Here is a 19112-nt window from a genome sequence, read left to right as displayed (position 1 = left end):
GACATATTATATTACCATCTTTGTGACAAGAATTTTAATGTGCAACCAAACTTTTAATGGACACAAACTCAAGTAAGACATTAGGAGGTTGTGGTAAAAGAAGAGGGTTATGAGCAAATACATTGGTCGTAACTATTTTGTTATAACATCGTAATACTGCATGTGATTTTTTTTTTTTAATCTAAGCGTTACTGTGGATTTTTCTGCCAGTAATACAGTGAGTGATATCTGATGTGCATTTTTTTTTTCATTTAAGATTTAAGTTTAATTTTGGAATCAAAATAAGGCTTACGCACCAGTATTTGAGCATTCAACCAAAAAGAGAGCTCTTCAAATTTCAATTTTTTTACACAAAAATTGAACTAAACCTATCCATACTCTTTTCTTAGGCTCAGGATGATTTCTTTTCCTTCCTGTTTTATTTTCTTTATCATTTTCATCAAATGTTATTGAAACAAATATTATATCATTTTCATTTCTACCCCTTATTTTGTCAAAGAGTGGACCTGAGTCATTATTGTTGTACGTTAGCTTTCATGAGCGTTGTTAAAAAAAGTTAGCGTTTATGGGATACAAAAGAATTTTTATAGAGTTATTAGTAAAAAAGTTAGTATTTATTTCCAGATTTAACGTGTTAATGGGATAAAAGAGAATTATTTTTATATGATTTTGTTCGAAAAAAATAATTTGACTAAGTTATCCTTTATTTTTATTGTTTAGTATATATTTTTTTTTAAGAAGCAGAATCGAACCTGAGACCTCGAGGAGGAACACACTCTCAAGTCCCAAACTAATACCACAAGAACAACCCAAGTGGATTATATAATTTAGTATATTGATTATATAATTTAGTTAAATTAAACGAATATATTAGCAATATCATTTTTTTTGCTGCAAAAGATTATATTATTAGTGATTATTACAAAATTAAATATTTTTTTAATATGAAAATAAACTAACAATAACTTTTTTTGTTGAAAGAAAACTAACAATAAATTGAGTAATTGATTCTCTCCGATGTCAGTGGGCTAATTTGACTTCTTAAAAAAAACTTGTGTATATAGCATTGTTCTATACCAATTGAGTTTAGCCCACGAGGACAAAAAAAATGACAAAATAATATATTAATAGGGACAAAAACCTATTTAACCCTCACTTATTTAAAAAATAAAAAAGGTGCATTATTACTTTTGAAATGTATTTTACGACATCTTCTAATTAATTAAAACATTTTTTTAGGGAGATTTTTAATTAATTAATTAAATATTTTTTTTGAAGGATAATTAATTAATTAATTAATTAAAACATGTTATGTAGTCTTATTTATCTATTTATGATATATATATATATATATATATATATATATATATATATATATATATATATATATATATATATATATATATATATAGTTTTCTTTTGGGTACAAAAGGGTCAAGCCTAATTTATGACATCTCTTTTACTCTTAATAAAAAAAGGAATTGACCAAGAACATAAAAATATATTTCATATATATAAATGTTGAAGAGCATCAATTTTTTAATACTCTTTTTTTAAGTTAATGTAAATGTTGTATTTTTATTTTGTGGTTATACTTTGAAAATTTATTTAAAATAAACAAAAGTCAAGAAATAAAATGATAAAGTAAATATACACATATACCATTTCATATACAATATGTACACACCCTTTTGCAAAACCATGTGTTTATTTTAAAAACAAAAGGAAGTTTTTTCATTTTCTCTCTCAACAAGACCACCACCACCATCACCATCTTTTCACCAAATTTTCGGCCTCCATAAGTATAGTCGAGATGATCATAGATCGGATTTGAGATCATCACATCAAAATCTTTGATTTCAACTATTCATTTCTTTATTTCGTTCTAGGCACCACCATCCCCGTCTAGCACCACTGCCACCACTGTGAGTATCATTTATTTGTCTCTCGCTTCCAATATTATTATTTATTTTTTTTGAAGGACGCTTCCAATATTATTATATGTGCTTCTATTCACAATGTATGTTTTTTCAAGAAGTCAAATTCAGGAAAAAAAATACCAAGTTCAAAATCCATCTAGGTTCACACAACCAAACCCTAAGACGATTGATCAGTCTTTTGTGGTAGATTATTGTATATATATGACTTGGGTTATTACTTTGATAAAGACTTGGAATTATGTTGCAAAAATCTTCAAACATATCTAAAACATGATATCAGAGAGATTTTATTAGTTCTATCGAAATCAAGCTTTATGATGAAATTTAGATTTTTGAAGACATATAATTGTGTTTCTTACTACATGAAAAAGTTATCAGCCAACATTAACTATTTATATTTTTTTTTTTAATTATGAGATAATTGTTCCCTTACTTCAAATAGAAAAAAATAAATAAAATCTTAGGGGTCCTATTAAGAATCGTCAAATATATTTGTTGTTTTTTAAAGTTTGAAATGATTTCAGAAGAAGCATTGGTTCTCATGGATGATGGTAGAGGTCCACACACAAGGAGTACTTTGGCTAGTTCTTATATTGCTCACTCTAATGTAAGACACATTGGTGGGGTTGCTATGAGGGATAACACCTCAGTACTGCCATTTTGTTTCCCTTCACTAAATCAAGTAGGACAACATAACAATATAGGGAGCAGGTTAGGTCAATCTAACCATAACCATTTGATTAATGCAAACAATATGAGGCAATCCTTTCTACCAATACCTTATATACAAGGTAAATATTTTCTTTTCTTATTTTGAGATTCTCCTTTTTTTTCTATTTGTTTTCATTACTTTACTTGTAATGTTTTTTATGCAAACATGAAAATTGATTTCAAAGAAAAAAGGTGTATGCAAAGTTTTTTATGTTGGTTGAGTTAAGTTTGTAATTGACTGCATTGCTCTTATTCTCCAGCTCCAAATGCTAATGGAAGTTCATTGCAAAGGTATCACCATGACACAATTGGCAATCTAAATGACACTTTATATTCTAGTCCTCCTCGTCCCACCCTACAACACAATAATTACAACCCTCCAACATTTGCTACTAATGAAGTTCCACCAAATCCTCTACCTGGTGTCGTGATCGCTCCACAGACGGGCCTTCAGATTTTACAACCACATGGAGTCATACCTGAGATAACGCTCAGAAATCGAAGTGTTAACCCCTCCAGCTTCATCTTTATTGATGTAATGTTTCTCACTACTAGCAAACAATAAAATTTACTTTGTTATTTGTTTTAAAACTTAAAAGGATAAATAAATTTTTTAGGAGAGTGATTTAATTACTTCCGCATAATAATTTTAGGAAAACATATAGATTTACTTATCAATTAAACTTCATTTGTGTAGGAAAGTGATTTAATTGATGAAGATGAAAATCTGGTTGATGAACATCAAGATATGCGCTTGGACATTGATAACATGTCTTATGAGGTAAGTACATGTATTGATATTCAAATTGTATTTTCCTATCAATGTAGACATTGATAACATGTCTTATGAGCTTCTATAATATTTATTTACACTTGAAATTATTATTTATAGGAACTTGTTGCATTGGGTGAGAGGATTGGCAATGTAAGCACTAGTTTACCAGAGAAAACAATTGAAAGTCAACTTAAGACAAAATTATATTCACCTTATGACAGTCAAGAAATCGATGCTTGCATGATATGCCAGGTATGATCGTTTAGCAACAAGTTCCATTTGATTCAATCTTTTCAATAATTTTGTACTTAATATTTCAAATTTAAATTTTTTAGGGCATTTCTTTATTTAATTTACTAATCAATTATTCCTTGTTGCTTGAATAGGAAGAATTTAAGATTCAAGAGAAGATTGGAATTCTTCAATGCAAGCATGGATATCACGTTGACTGCATAATAAAATGGCTGATGATAAAAAATATTTGCCCTATTTGCAAATTAGAAGCTTTAACGGATGGAGAGAAGAATAAATCCCATGGAATCTATGATTTCTTCATGCATGCATATCATTTTATTCGTGCCTGTTTCCTTCCTGAATAATTTTATTTTGGACATAATTCATATATTGTTGTTGTATTTTTATTATGCACTTGATGGACACCCAAACTTCGTATCCATCAACTTGTGCAAACTTTGTCATATTTTGGATCTATATTTTTTTGGTCAAGTATTTTGGATCTATTTACTTCAAAGTTATTATGCCAGTACTTTTATTTATTTATTTTATTTTGATATGCACAAGTTGAATTGAATTATTTCTTAATCTACATTGAACTTTATCATTTTTACAATTCAAACTTTATCGGAGTTGAAAGTTAATTTTTATAAAAGTTGTTTGATAAGTGTAAATGTTTCATCGACATTTATGGAGATTGTAATTTTTTGAATTGTAGTGAAAGAAAAATCCCGTTTACTTATGTGGGGTTACCGACGAGTGTTAATCATCAAAAACACTCAACTTGGGAGTTTTGATGGAAAAGTTGAGAAATAGACTAAACCGTTGGGGAAATAAATATGTGAGTTTAGGTGGACGTATGCTGCTTCTAATTAAACTCGGTTCCTATTTTCTATCTTACTTTCTTGAAAATGCCTGAAAGGTGATAAAGAAGATAGTTCGTATTCAATGTGAATTCCTTTGGGGAGGTGTGAGAGGCGGCCTAAAAGTTTTTTGGGTTAAATGGAGGAAGGTTTGCTAACCAAAATGTAAGGGGGGTTTAGGAGTTAAAAATGTGAGGTTGATGAATTTGAGTCTTCGGCTAAATGGCAATGGCAATTTACCCAAGATGGTAGTCCACTTTGAAAGGAGGTTTTGGAAGACAATTACAGGTCTAGTATAGGAGGTTTTGCGGATATGGCAGAAATGTCGTGGTCAAAATATACATCTAGGTGGTGGAGAGTTGATGTCTTTAGAGGAGGTGTGGGGCTCAAATTGGTTCAAACAAAGGGTAGTGAGAAAATTGGGAAATGGAAGGAAAACTAGTTTTTGGAAGGATATTTGAGTGGGAAATTCACCTCTTCATGTGATGTTTCCACGCCTTTACTCCATCTCAAACCAAAAAGAAGCATCTCAAACCAAAAAGAAGCAACGGTAGGAGATATTGGCTTGAGGAGTGAGTATTGTGTCTTCGAACCTAACATGGTGTAGGTGCCCTTTTAATTGGAGGTGAGATTTAATTACAATCTTGATGGGTGTGATTGGAAGCGCTAGGGGTGAAGATGAGGAAGATTATGGTGGTGGCAATCCGACGAAGAAGGAGTTTTCATGGTGTGCTCGTGCTATAAGATGTTGGAGGGTTTATTGCTCCAAGAAGGGGGAGTTGAATAGGCTGGAGAAGGTGTATGGATGTATATCTTTGGAAGAGTCTGGTACCCTCCAAAGTAGTGGTGTTCTCTTTGGAAGAGCCTGATCCCTCCAAAGTAATGGTGTATGAATATCTTTTGAGCCACTCTAGTCTCTCCACACTTCAAAAAATTAAGCAAATATATTATGCCATTTTATATTTTATTTTATTTTTTACCGTGAAACTGAGTTCGTTATATGAAACAAAGATCATTACAACAAGTAAATAGAACACATAAATCCTCCCTTCAAACAAAAGCATGATAACTTTTGTGTTCATATCAGATGTGAGTGTAAACGAGGACATAGAGACCAGCCTCACACTTACCACAAGACCAATTCAAAATTATACACATGCATGCATCCCATGTTTCGTAATCCGCTCCGGACAAATTCTCTCAGGACATATAGCTTACCACTGTATATAGCACAACAGAAAGTAAAAACTAACACACAATAGAGAAAATAAGCACAACAATAAGACTATGACATTTTCACTCTTCTCTTAGGATGACCACCAATTATCATCACAAGCCATCTAGGCTTTCCAATTAAAAACATAAAGTATCCAATGCCTATTCCAATCACAAATCCACATCCATATCCAAATTTCTCTTCACTCCGAAAGTTGTTGGCTGAATATGACCGGAAAGCATATTTGACGAGAGATCCAATGATTCCCATGGATTGGGGAATATGATCGGTGAGTCTGTTATGGGAAAGGTTAAGCCCTCTGATTCTGAGTGCATGAAGCTCCCCAATAGCATTTGGAATCTCTCCTTCAAATCTGTTTCTTGACAAATCAATACTTACAAAGTTTCTTGGAATTTTCACTAGTGTCATTTTGCTCCCTTTTGTCCCCATAGTCACAGAATCTGAGTATCCTGAGGCGTATGTTTTATACGACTCGTGCAGGTATTGCAAACTGCTATCCCTAGCCACTTGAGTAACATTCTTCATGGCTTCAAAAAAATTTAAATAAGCTTTTGATATAAAACCACTGAAGTTGTTTCCAGAGATATCAAAAATGATTAAGCTAGGAAATAGATGTTCGTTCTTTAAATTGACAATGGGACCATGCAACTTGTTGTCACGCAAAACCAATACTTTCAAATCTTGCATTGTATGAAGCCAATATGGGAAATTGTCGTCTATTTTGTTGCTTCCGAGGTTTAGAAACTCCAACTTTTTACAGCCAGACAAGGATTTCGGAAAATGGCCTTCCAAGTGGTTGCCATAGAGGTTCAGAGAGACATGAAATGTGTTCATTTGTAGATTTAAAACTTTAAGGGATGGTGAATTAATAAGACGTTGTGGAATGATACCAGTCAAATAGTTGTATCTAAAGTTGAGAAATTCAAGTGACATATTGCAAACTGCCAAAGGGTTTCACCATCCAGCTGATTAAAACTAAGATCAAGGCCTAACCCTAACAAACAACCATTGTATTGTATCTATCGACGTTAATCCATTGATCTATTGATTGACGTGAACAAGTTTTGAGGTTCAAAAACTGCAATGAATTGATAGAAGACAATTCCAATGTTTGTAGGTAAGGAAAAGTATAACTGACATTGGATTCAAAGTTTAGTGACAATTGACTATTCCATGAAAGAGATAGAAAGTGGAGATGTGTAAGTTTGGAGAAGAGTTGAAAATTGACAAGACCACTCAACTCAAGTTGTTTGATTATAAATCTAGTACTTGGAAAGAAAGAGGGTCTGTAAGGTTAAAAACAGATTCTGAAATATTGCCTTGTAGCTTGTTGTTGCTAAGTAATATGATGAGATTGCATTGATATACCCTCTAAGTAGGTTATTTGATAGATCCAAATATTCCAAATAAGGCAAAGATAACAAGAAGGAAGGAATCGTTCCATTTAATCTCAAATCAGTTAGCTTTTGGAACCCTGCAATTTTGTTCTGTATGTATAGGACCCTCTAATTTATTATGAGAACAATCTAATGCAACAAGATGAGTCAAGTTAAATAATGAATATGGAATTTCTCCTTCAAAGTAACTATGAGACAAATTAGAATGAAAATGGGAGTAAGAGAAATGATTGTTAGAAAGGTCGAGTGATTCGAAGAAAAATAAATTATATTTGATCTACCTAGAGATTTTTTACTCATCCTCTCCCTCACTAAGAAGTCGGGACTATATTTCTCTCTCTAGGTTTTCTCTTCCCGTTTCTTCATTGGGGGTGGTTTTCGGTCGATTCTTGACCTGAAATCACTCATCTTCATCTTTTTCTCTCTATTTCAATCTAAATAAGTGACTTTCACATAGATCTAGGTTTTTTTTCTTTGTGATTTCATCATCTAAGTGTGGTGGTTTGTTGTTCGTCGTTCTTATCACGATTTTGGGGTATCAAGTCATTAATTAGGCTTGAATCTTTGTAGATCTACATTTTTGTTACGGTTTTGAAAATATTTTTTAGGTTTTCAAATTCTTTGAAAGAAACTGTTTGAAACCTTGAGGATCTACATGGATTCGTCCTTATTGATGCTTTTTAAGAAAGAACGGTGGAGTTATATGTTTACCTGTGATTTAATCGGAGATTTCGAACGAGATTTTTTAGAAATCTTCGATTTGATTCTGTTTGTTGATTTTTGACTTGAAACCGAAAATAAATCGGTGTTTCTTGCTGGTTTGATTCCTTCTTCTTCTTCACCGGTTCATATTCTTCATCTTCTTTCTTTCTTCTTCTTCTTCAAAAAAAAACTCTGTGATCGTGCTTGAGTTTGTCACCACTTGGTGATGAATTCGCACTTGAATTGCAGAGAAAAACGATTCAATGATGAAGATTCACCATGAATCACTGAGAATCGACGAGAATTTGATGAATTTGTTCATGAATTTTGGTTCTGGAGAATTAGGGTTCTTGCTTGTTCTTGATGGTTTCTGAATTTTGATCTAACTGAATGGAGAGAGAAATTGGAGTTCTGTTTGTGATGTGGCGTGAATTGAATGGGTCTCTCTGTGGATTTCTCTGACACTGTGCACTATTTATAAGCTGCCACTTGTACTTGAGATCCAATGAAATGGTGACACCTGGACTGGTATGGCTTGGCCTTGGACTTGTTGTGACCTAGGGACCTTTCTGCAAAAAAGTAAAATTGAGGACTAAACTGCAATTAATAATAATGCACTAAAATGCAATTTTGAAAAGTTTTGGACTAAAGTGCAATTCTGGAAACTTGTTTGAGGGACCAGAATGCAATTAAAAATAAAATTGAATTAAAATTGGTAAGTTGGAAAAAAAAGTAAAGTGAAACCTAAAATAAAATCAACAAAAGGACTAAAATGAACCAATTACAAAAATGAGGTATTTTAAAATACCTCTCTGTCGAAATTTTGATGGGAAAAGACCAAAATGCCCCTAAGGACTAAACTGACTCAGATGCAATTTTTGAAGTGATTTTTTTAACAAAGACTCAACAATGATTTGTAAAACAAGTTGAAAAGACTCAGAGACAAACACAGGGACTAAAATGGGTTCCACTGCAGGAAATGACCAAAATACCCTTCTTGTACGATTTTTGCAAATATTTGAATTAAAATGCAAGAAAAGCAATGCAATGATTCAGAGAGTTTTCAAATGACTTGTAATGTAAGAAAGACACTTTGGATGATCTTATGCAAGAAAAACACAGGCAAAATCATGATTTGCAAATACCTTGAGGCAGAGACAGTAAAATATACAGATGAAAATAAAGTGAAGATTCAAAGTAAAACAATAGTAAATTGACAATTATCAGTGGTAGAAAAGAAATTTGAACGAGTATTTTTAGGTCCAAAATCAGGGTATAACAGTCGTCTTGTGTGGCGTTGTTTGCTTTCCTGTCTTCTTGCGATGTTCATTTTATTCTTATTGAAAGATCGATTATTCAATCAAAGATTTGGACGTCAACGTTGCAGATCCGGAGGCCATAGATATTCCGGTGACTTTAATTTTATCATATATTTTTGTAGGCATTATGCCGTTATATGCTATTAACTTGATGTTGTGAGTTTGTTCGCAGATTCATCATTTATGTTTTTAGCGGTAATCTCTCGATTTGAATGAATGAATATCATTTTATTTTTGTCAAAAAAAAAAATTCTACCTAGAGATTTTTTTTATTTTTTTTTACAAATTGATCTATGTAGAGATAAAATGTCTCCTTATTTATATCTCTATTTCAATGAAATGCATGACTGAATTGCACACTATTTATGGAGACAGTTGAAATTTGGGTTTAAGTCATTTTTATAAAATCAACTTATAAAATGTGGATTACCTTCTTTTATAAATACTTTTCTTCGATTATCTCTTATTGAACGTGAGATTCTTTAACCGAGATGATCAATGGTACGTAAATATTTATAGCCAAATTGAAAATACAATCTTTTGTTTTTATAGTCTATGCTTGGCGAACAATAGTCATTTTCATTCAATATAATAGTTAATTTTCTATTTGAATCTATGGCTCGAGAATGTCTAACCACCACATGAAATATACATGCAGACTCATCCTAAACCAAAATTAAAAAAATACAATAATATTTTATCAAAAACTATAGACTAAATTAAAACTAAATAAATCTTTACTTTTATTTATATTTAAAACTGGAGCGAATATTAGAAAAGAATGGCTAAAGAAGGAAAGTGCAAGAAAATAGACGGGGAGTAGACACTAAAGCATTAGTAGTGATCAACAGACAAGGACTAGCAGAAAAAGTAAGAGATGATCAAAGAGTCACAATCATCACAATTCATATTGGTTAGCACAAAACTATGCTCAATATTTTTGTTCTAGTACTTAAAGATTGATAGTTAAAAGGCTAAAGTACATTTTTCTTCCCCTAAGTTTTAAAATGTTACGATTTTAGTCTCTTATTAAAAAAATAAAAAATTTGCCCTCTATCTTCAAGGAAATATGCTCTTTTGACCCTCTAACTTTATGGAAATATGCTCTTTTAACTCTATACCTTTAGGGAAATACGCTCTTTTGACGCCTTATCTTTATAAAAAGTTATAATTTTGGCCCCCCTGTTTTGAGATATTTGGTGTCTTCTTAGCAACTCTGCAACAATTTGTAAAATTAAGGAGTAAAATTTTTATTTTTTTTATTAAGGAGCCAAAATCGCAACATTTTAAAACTTAGGAGGCGAAAAATGCACTTTAGCCTAGTTAAAACTGATCTCCTGTAAATACATGCAGAATCTTCATATAATTAAGAATACACGATTTATTCAAAAAAGGATACACGGTTATAGTATTACTCCATCTGTTCCTATATATAAACACTCATTTATCTGAAAAACTGTTTCTAAATATAAATTTTTTTTCAAATTACTAGATACATTTATTATGTTTTTTTCTAAACATACCCCTAATTAATACTACTAATTTGTCTTGAAATATGAAAAATCAAATTTAGTACATGTACAAACAAATGACAATTTGAAAATATTAACCCATAAAATAGACACATTAATTGTATTAACAATTTTTCTTAAGAAATGTGGAAAAAAAATAAAAGTGACTTTTTTTTGTCAGGTAGTCTAGTGACTATAATTCACCTTTTTCAAAGTGAATAAGTGGGGTGTCTGAAATTCGAGTCCCAACATATAACAATGCATATTCCTGTCAACTGAGTTATGCTCACGGGGACAATAAAAATGACTAAAGAGACTTGTATACACGAATAGAGAGAGTATTTGATAGTATAATCTATATACTTATATTAAAATAAATGTCCCTTGAATTTACCATTTTGCCCCTATAAGGGGCAATTTGGTAATCTACTTATTGGTTAAGTTTTTTTTTTTTAACCATGGCCTATGAATTTCCATTTTTGCCCCTAACCAATTTTTTTTAATTACTTTCTAATTTTTATATTTTTAATAACTTTTAATTATTTTTCAATTTTTATATTTTTAACTATTTTTCAATTTTTTCTCCCAAATTCAGTTGCTTCTACATTCTTTCGAATAATTTTTTTTTATGCCGTAATTATCTAAGGTTATTATTTTACCTTAGATAAACATTAAATGTGAAAGTGTGGAGGAAAAAATTAGGTTAAAATTAGAGCTGACATTTTGCATAAATTAAATCTAGAGTTACTATTGTAAAGTCACGTGAAAAAATAGGTTAAATCTAGGGTTAATATTGCGTCACGGGTTAACATTTAGAAATAAGAGATGACATTTTGCTTAAATTAAATCTAGGGTTAATATAGTAAAGTCACACGAAAAATTAGGTTAAATCTAAGGTTAATATTGCGTCACAGGTTAACATTTAGAAATAAGAGATGCCATTTGGCATAAATTAAATATAGGGTTAATATAATTTGTTTAGTAAAATTAAAGTGAAAAATTAGGAGCGATTTGTTTATTTTGATTTCCCTAACAATTAACGTTAACATTTTGATTAAATTAAACAGGGTTAATTAAATAGGGTTAATACAGTAAAATTAAACAAAGAAGTTAGGTTACATCTAGGGCAAAATTTTGCGTTCAGGTTAACTTTAAGAAATAAAATAGGTTAATTATAGTAAGACGGGTTAACATTTATAAGTAAGAGATTAAGTTAACTATAGCGAGACGGGTTAACGGTTATTCCTTTTCAAAAAAAAAACAGCATATAATTGGGAACATACTTTTATTTTACTTTAGATAAACATTAAATGCAAAAGTGTGGAGGGAAAAATTAGGTTAAAATTAGAGATGACTTTTTTCATAAATTAAATATAGGGTTAATATAGTAAAGTCACACGAAAAAATTAGGTTAAATCTAGGGTTAATATTGCGTCACGGGTTAACGTTTATAAATGAGCTGACATTTTGTATAAATTAAATCTAAGGTTAATATAATTTGTTTAATAAAATTAAGGAGAAAAATTAGGAGCGATTTGTTATTTTAATTTCCCTAACAATTAACGTTAATATTTTGATTAAATTAAATAGGGTTTATTAAATAGGGGTAATACAGTAAAATTAAGCAAAGAAGTTAGGTTAAATGTAAGGTAAAATTTTGTGTTCGGGTTAACTTTAAGGAATAAGATATTGCAATAATTGTTATGTTATTTTTTATGTAGTGCTTTAGACTCTGTGTTGCAAATTTTTGGTTTACGCAACTTTGATTTTCACACTTATAGAGGACAACAATTTTCCGTAATTTATAAGATTTCTCCTTCAAAACTAAATTTTAAAAAAATACGTTATTTATTTGCACGGGTTTGTAACTAGTATAGACATAAAATAAATTAAATTTGCTTCATCAAACTAATTTTTTTCATTCAATAATTGTCCTAGTCTTTTGACATTAATTGACTAGGAAGCGACAAACGTGGTTACATTGACTTCAAAGTCATTGTCGTTATTGTATTATAGAAGTTTTTTTTTTTTTTTTGAGAGAATATTATAGAAGTATTTATTGATTGGTTTGAATTGTTCCTTTTTTGTTTTGTTTTGTTTTGCGAGGTGATTGGTTGAATTTCATCACAATTTCTCCCACTTTATTTTTCAAGACATATAATTTATTTTTTTAAAAAGTGAAGAACAATTTTAGTTTATGAGAAAATTACAAATCTCAAGTTATAAAATATGTCTATTAACAAAATTACATAAATGTCCTTAATCCAAAAACGTAAAATCAAAAGGTTAATAATAAAATATAACATTATAAGAATATCTATATAGAAGAAAAAAATACATACCCAAAAGCGTTTAGAAGAAATGACATGAGTCTCTTATAGTTTAACCGATGTTCTAGGTTTGAATTTTGTCTTGCGCATATATAAACATGTTAGGGAGAGTTTTCCGGCCGTTAGGGTTTCTTAAGGCTCAAGAGATTAGTCTCCGCAGTTACGTACGCAAAGGATATCAGGTTAAAATATATATATATATATATATATATATATATATATATATATAAACACATATTTACGTAAGTGGATCGGTCTAGAAAGAATAAAAGGCTTTCATAAGAGCAAAATTGAAAGTACAGTATTTTGTTTTGATGGTCTTTGCTTGGTAACTAATAATCATTTTCATTGATATAAATGTTGATATTTCTATTGGAATTTAAAGGTCCGATAATGTCTATCAATATATACATACGGAAAATAATTGTATCTCTCATTAAACTCGACAATGAATGTGTCAACGCCTTATATTTGGTGTGGGTGTATGAGTCATGCTGCATAGATCGTTGAAATTGAGAAGCCATAAAATGTTGCTCCAAAATGAACGCACGTTTAATGAAATTTCACGCCAAAAACAAATACCACTGTCTCCGTTCCTTCTTAACTGTCACTTTGTGATATTTTACACAAACCAAGACAGTCAATAAAGGTTATTAATATTTATCCCAAATTGTATATCGCTTTACGATACCAATGAAAAATTAATGTTACTTTTCCTATTATATCCTTAACTATTTATTACTCTCTCTTCTTTCAATTCTTTCATTTATCTTTCTCATATCATTATTGAGGACAGTTTTGTAAAACAACTCATAATATCTCTTTCCCACACAATATTAATTACATTTCTTAATATGTGTGAAATGTTCAAAACGTCGTACAATTTGGGACGGAGGGAGTACAATAATTGATATTTTTACTATAATAGCCTTATTCATTTAATACTCCTCTCATTTCATATATTTTTCTCTCCGCAATAAATAACTACGGGTAATATTGATAAAACAACATTTAAAGTTGCATTGAACTTTGAAAGTGATTGTTAAATTGGAACAAAAAATTTCTCCAAAAGTGACACTTAAAAAGGAACGGAGGGAGTACTATCATAAATTGTGAACCCATGTTCAACGAAATTTCACACTGCAAAAACAAATACTAATACATATAGTATGTATCAATTAGAGATGTCAAATGGACTGGTCTGGCCTGCGCATATAATTAGGTTGGGTCAGCCCGGCCCGACTGATACATGGGCTGTAAAATTAGAATCCGACCTAACATGGGCCAATGGCCCGATGGGCGGGGTCGACGGACTAGCCCGACCCGTTTTTTTAAGTGATGAAATGTACAACAAAAAACTACTATTTTTTTCACATACACACCAAAAGGATCAATAGCACAAACAAACAACTAAAAATAACTACCACATCATCAAATATTATCCACACAAGATAGCTAGGGCGTAAACATTCACCAAACCTTACAAAGTATAACCTTAAATAATAAAATATTATGAGTCTAACACTTCAAAATAGATTAACAAAAGAAATTATAATACATGAGAAGTGAGAACTTTGTTCAAAATGATAATTTAAAATGAGTCGGAATAATTCAAAATGTTACGAGTCCCTTTCAGAAGGAAAAGGAGGAATCCATAAATTTTAGAGGCTTATTTGCACATCAGATATCCACACGAAATAGAATCACTATAAAATTCTAGAGGCTAATTGCCACCACCATTGATAAACTAGTGAACCACACATGCAAGTTCAGACCTTTTTTTTATAAATTATTTACAAAATATTGTTGCAAGAAGGAGGAGGAGGAGGAATTTCACATGCGTTTGTATTCATTCATTAAGGGTACAAATGTCTATTCTTGTCAATGTGTCTTCTTGTTTTGGACAAGTAGTGTCTCTTTAGTTTTCATTCTAACAAGTATCATTCACTTTGTAGTTTATGTCCCATCTGTTAAGCTATAATAATGACTTTTATGATTCTTTTGACATTACATTAACTAAAAAATTGTGGTTGTACATGTGCATTAGTTTTTTTTAAGAAAAAGATTATTTTTTTATAAAAAAAATAAAATAAAGGTTTAATTGCACTTTTTCCCCTATCTTTTGCCAATTGTGCGATTTTGCACCCCCTATTTTTTTTTGAGCGATTTTGCACCCCATCTTTTCGCCCTCTTTCTGATTTTGCACCCCATCTTTGTGTTCAATTGCACTTTTGCCCCTTATCTTTTTGCTAATTGTGCGATTTTGCACCCTCACTTATATTTTTTGAGCATTTTGCACCCTATCTTTTGCCCCTTTTCCCCTCTTTTAATGATGATTTTGAACAAAACACAGTTGGCAAAAGATAGGGTGCAAAATCGCTCAAAAAAAAAGAGAGGGTGCAAAATCGCACAATTAACAAAAGATAAGGAACAAAAGTGCAATTAAGCCAAAAATAAAATAATCACTTTTAACTTTTAAGAGTATTGCATGTGTTTGTTACAACTTTTTAAAAATAATCAAAATCTAAAAAAAATATAAAAGCAACTTCAAATGAAAAGTTGTTAAAAGTAGCTTCTCAAAAAAAAATTCATCATGGTTCTAATATATAAAAGATATTTCATCTCCTTACTTTTCCTTAAGATTAGATTTTACTTGTTCCTCAATCTTCTCTTCGATCCAGTGGTAACTTTTTCTCTAAGTTAAGCGGTCCATGTGCTTGAATAGCCGACCGTCTCACTTCCCTTATCAGGCCTTTGTAACATTGGAGATTTTGTTTTTTTATCTTGTTTATGGTTCAAATTATTTTCTGCACCATTTTCAACGTTAGATTCATACTATTTTTTTTAAATAAAAAAAAGAATAGGATAAACCAACGTTGAAAAATAAGTAGGTTTGTTGTACCGGATGATCGAAAAATGATTAACCTGTAAAACAATAAAATGTGAAGTAAAATCTGAAGCGTGACTATGTCATTGGACTAAAGAATTATACGTATATATTACGCAACTCCTCCAAAATACAATATGTTTTTCTTAGTGATAATCATACCGAGACTATCAGACATGAGAATATGATAGAACACTGATGAAAATATGAGTTATCATCGTGTATACCAAGTCAAACTTATTTCGTACATTTAAAATGATTAATTGTAACAAATATCACCCGTAGAATAGTTCAAGGGGTTCCACAAATCATGGTAATGTATTTCATCAATTAAACCGATTAGAATAGAATAAATAAATAAATTTTGAAATATCTCAAATATACAACAGGTTTATCCTAATTGTTACGATAAGATATTGTGTGATGACCAACGGTCTGATAGTTATTGCAAAATTCATTTTCACTGATTGAGAATGTAACTAGTGAAATACAAGTAGACACTATAATTTTGAATGGTGTTGTATTCGTAACTTTCATGTAAACCATATGTATAAAAACAACATAGAATTATCAACTTTATCATCCTTTAGATGATTAGATTTGAGCTCAAATTTCTCTTTAAATCGAAGTGATTACAAATATTTATTATGACATAAATCAATGCATTTATTTTTTTCACTAGTCGTAAAGGTTGTGTGTGTAAATAAATTTTGCGAAGGTACAACTAATAATAGCAACAACATAAACCATTTCCACAAGTGACACCATCCTTAGGAAGCCCCCTTTCTATACAAAAAGTAATACAATATTGATTGTTATTTCCACATGAATCTTTGGGAATGCAATATTTGCATGCACTAAGTTTTGAAGTATTTGCTCCTCCTACTGTCAATTTGCATGGACCAGGTCCTGAACTAATTGCTCCTCCTACAATCAATTGAATGCATACACATCAAATTTTGAATTCATAAATTTATTAAAGTTCTAACAATTTATTTTTGTGGATATACAACGAGTTTGAAGGATCATTGTACATAAAATAACGTGATCACACATGAATAATTAAATTTGTTACCTGAAGTTAAAACAGAAAAAATGCATAAAATTGCAATGAAAAAATGCACTCGGTTGATTTGGGTTGCCATGTTCTTTTGAAATATGAATGAACGTCAAACAATGCCTACAAATTAAAGGAGCTATTTATTGAGTTTTCTAAGGAATAATTTTGGTTGACTGTAATAAATTAAAGGTGTGATTGTTTGACGGTAATAATTTCATTTGATCGTAGTTAGTCAAAATATACTTTTCGACACACCTTTTTCCTACCAGCATGGGAAAATATTTTTAAAATGTTTGAAAGTGATCAAAATTAAAGTATAAAAAAAGTATGTTAAAAAGAAAAATATAAAACAGTGAAAGTGGTCATAATTACTAAAATATATATTTAACATTCATTTTTTATTTCGGTAAATCAAAATAAAACATGCATTTTTTAATTTTAGGTTACCATGTTATTGTTACATACGAACCCTTGACCACTTTTTTAAAGGGTTCAAATCTTTTACCAGGTAAACAAATTCATTTTTTTTTAAATGGTGAAAATGATCATAATTACCAAAATATAATATGAATGTGTTAAAAAAAGGATGATTTTGTCAATTCTAAAATGCATCAAATAAAATAAAACCAACTCTTATTAAAAGGTTAATGTTATAAAACTTACATTTTATGAAAAGTATAATTAGAGAGTCTTAATCTAACGAATTTAATTCATATACTCTATCATTGTTTAGAATTTTTATATTATCAATTAATTATAGTCGTAAAATCATTAAAAATATTTATTTTTCTTTTATCATATATAACTATTTTTAGAGTTACACACATAATTGGTTGTATTGTGTTGATGGTACAAAACATTTTACACCGTCCATGCATGAAAATTAAATTACAATTTAACAAAATTAAAATCTAAAATTAGGAGTCCACCTTTAGTGCATGATTTCAGTAAAGGGAACATGTGGGAAACTGAAAAATTATTAAATTTATTGAGGTCCTGCTCCTGCACAAAGTATGTTGTCGCTCTTTCTTCTTGCTCTTTTCCTTGAGTTGAAAATTTTGATAACCTACAAATTTGTATGAAAATTCATCAAAAAACCAAATGAAAATCATTTTATTTATTTTAATTACGTGTTAAAATATAAAATTACTATTTTATTTATAATATAAAGATAAGTTGTTTAAACATATGATTAAATATAATTCAAATGCATTTTTCAATCGTAACAAAAACAAAAGTTATGCTATAAGGGCCACATGAAGTGCAAAGATAAACTTACCTTAGTGGGAGTGTTATTTGCTAAAGAATTGAAATTGAAAGGACTAGTAGTGGTAAGTGTGTGAGCATATGGTAATTCAGAAAGTATAAAACCAATTTTGGCAGGTTGAAGAGGTCCAAAGGAATAAAGACCATCATGCCAAAGTGTTCCTTGCAACAATATCTCATAAAGAAGATTGGATTTTTTTTTATCAATTTCATAAAAAAGATATCATCCAGAAATTATCATAGTCAGAGCTGAAGGATTAAGGGGTTAGTTTGATCTTCAAAAGAGCGTGTTAAATCTTAAAGAAATTTTGTCTTAAGCACGTAAATTCTTAAGGACAATTTGTCTTCACACGCCTTAGGCCTTCTCATGTTTTGACTATTTTCTAATATGTGGTGTTGCCGGTTTATGATTCGTGAATTATGATGTGCATAAACCATGATAAGATTTTGTATATATTTTGTGCCTTGTAGAAGAAAATGTTTATGCACATCATAAAATATGTAGATTTGGTGTGTATAGAGCATGGTAAGATTTTGTGGGTGGTATACAATCTAAATTCACCCAGTATATAGTGTTCGTGATGATTCTGATGAGAGTAATATGTAGAGTGTTCTTGGACAAAATTTTCTGCAAAAATATGTAAATGAAGATTCATATTTCAGAGATAAAAATAATATGGAAGATCTGTTTAGAGGAGAGGCAAATTACAGTCATGTGAAAAATCTTTATTAAATTTGAGCATAGGCCTATCATTCATGACATAGATGATATCCATTCTTTTTTTGTTTAATCCATTTTAATATGGTAGAATTTTCCCTTTTCTTTCAAGATTCAACGTGCATTCCGCCCGAATTCTCACCCTAGAGCTAACCCTAAAAA

The 19112-nt window shown here is 30.4% G+C and overlaps 2 protein-coding genes across 2 annotated transcripts; one reads left to right on the top strand and one right to left on the bottom strand.

Moving 5' to 3' along the window:
- The first annotated feature begins 2454 nt into the window (after positions 1-2454).
- LOC25487279 (E3 ubiquitin-protein ligase RNF12) lies at positions 2455-4025 on the top strand. Its single transcript, XM_013609168.1, has 5 exons — positions 2455-2731; positions 2912-3186; positions 3349-3432; positions 3544-3678; positions 3813-4025. Exons 1-5 carry the CDS (start codon positions 2455-2457, stop codon positions 4023-4025), a joined length of 984 nt encoding a protein of 327 aa, XP_013464622.1.
- A 1783-nt stretch (positions 4026-5808) lies between these two features.
- Positions 5809-6693, bottom strand: LOC120578403 (receptor-like protein 19). The gene has a single exon (XM_039831096.1). It carries the CDS (start codon positions 6691-6693, stop codon positions 5809-5811), a length of 885 nt encoding a protein of 294 aa, XP_039687030.1.
- Between the last annotated feature and the right edge of the window lie 12419 nt (positions 6694-19112).

This window comes from Medicago truncatula, chromosome 2, assembly GCF_003473485.1.
Source record: "Medicago truncatula cultivar Jemalong A17 chromosome 2, MtrunA17r5.0-ANR, whole genome shotgun sequence".
NCBI classification, from domain to species: domain Eukaryota; kingdom Viridiplantae; phylum Streptophyta; class Magnoliopsida; order Fabales; family Fabaceae; genus Medicago; species Medicago truncatula.
Note: the sequence above shows the minus strand (reverse complement) of the source record. Positions and strands in the feature narration are given on the sequence as shown.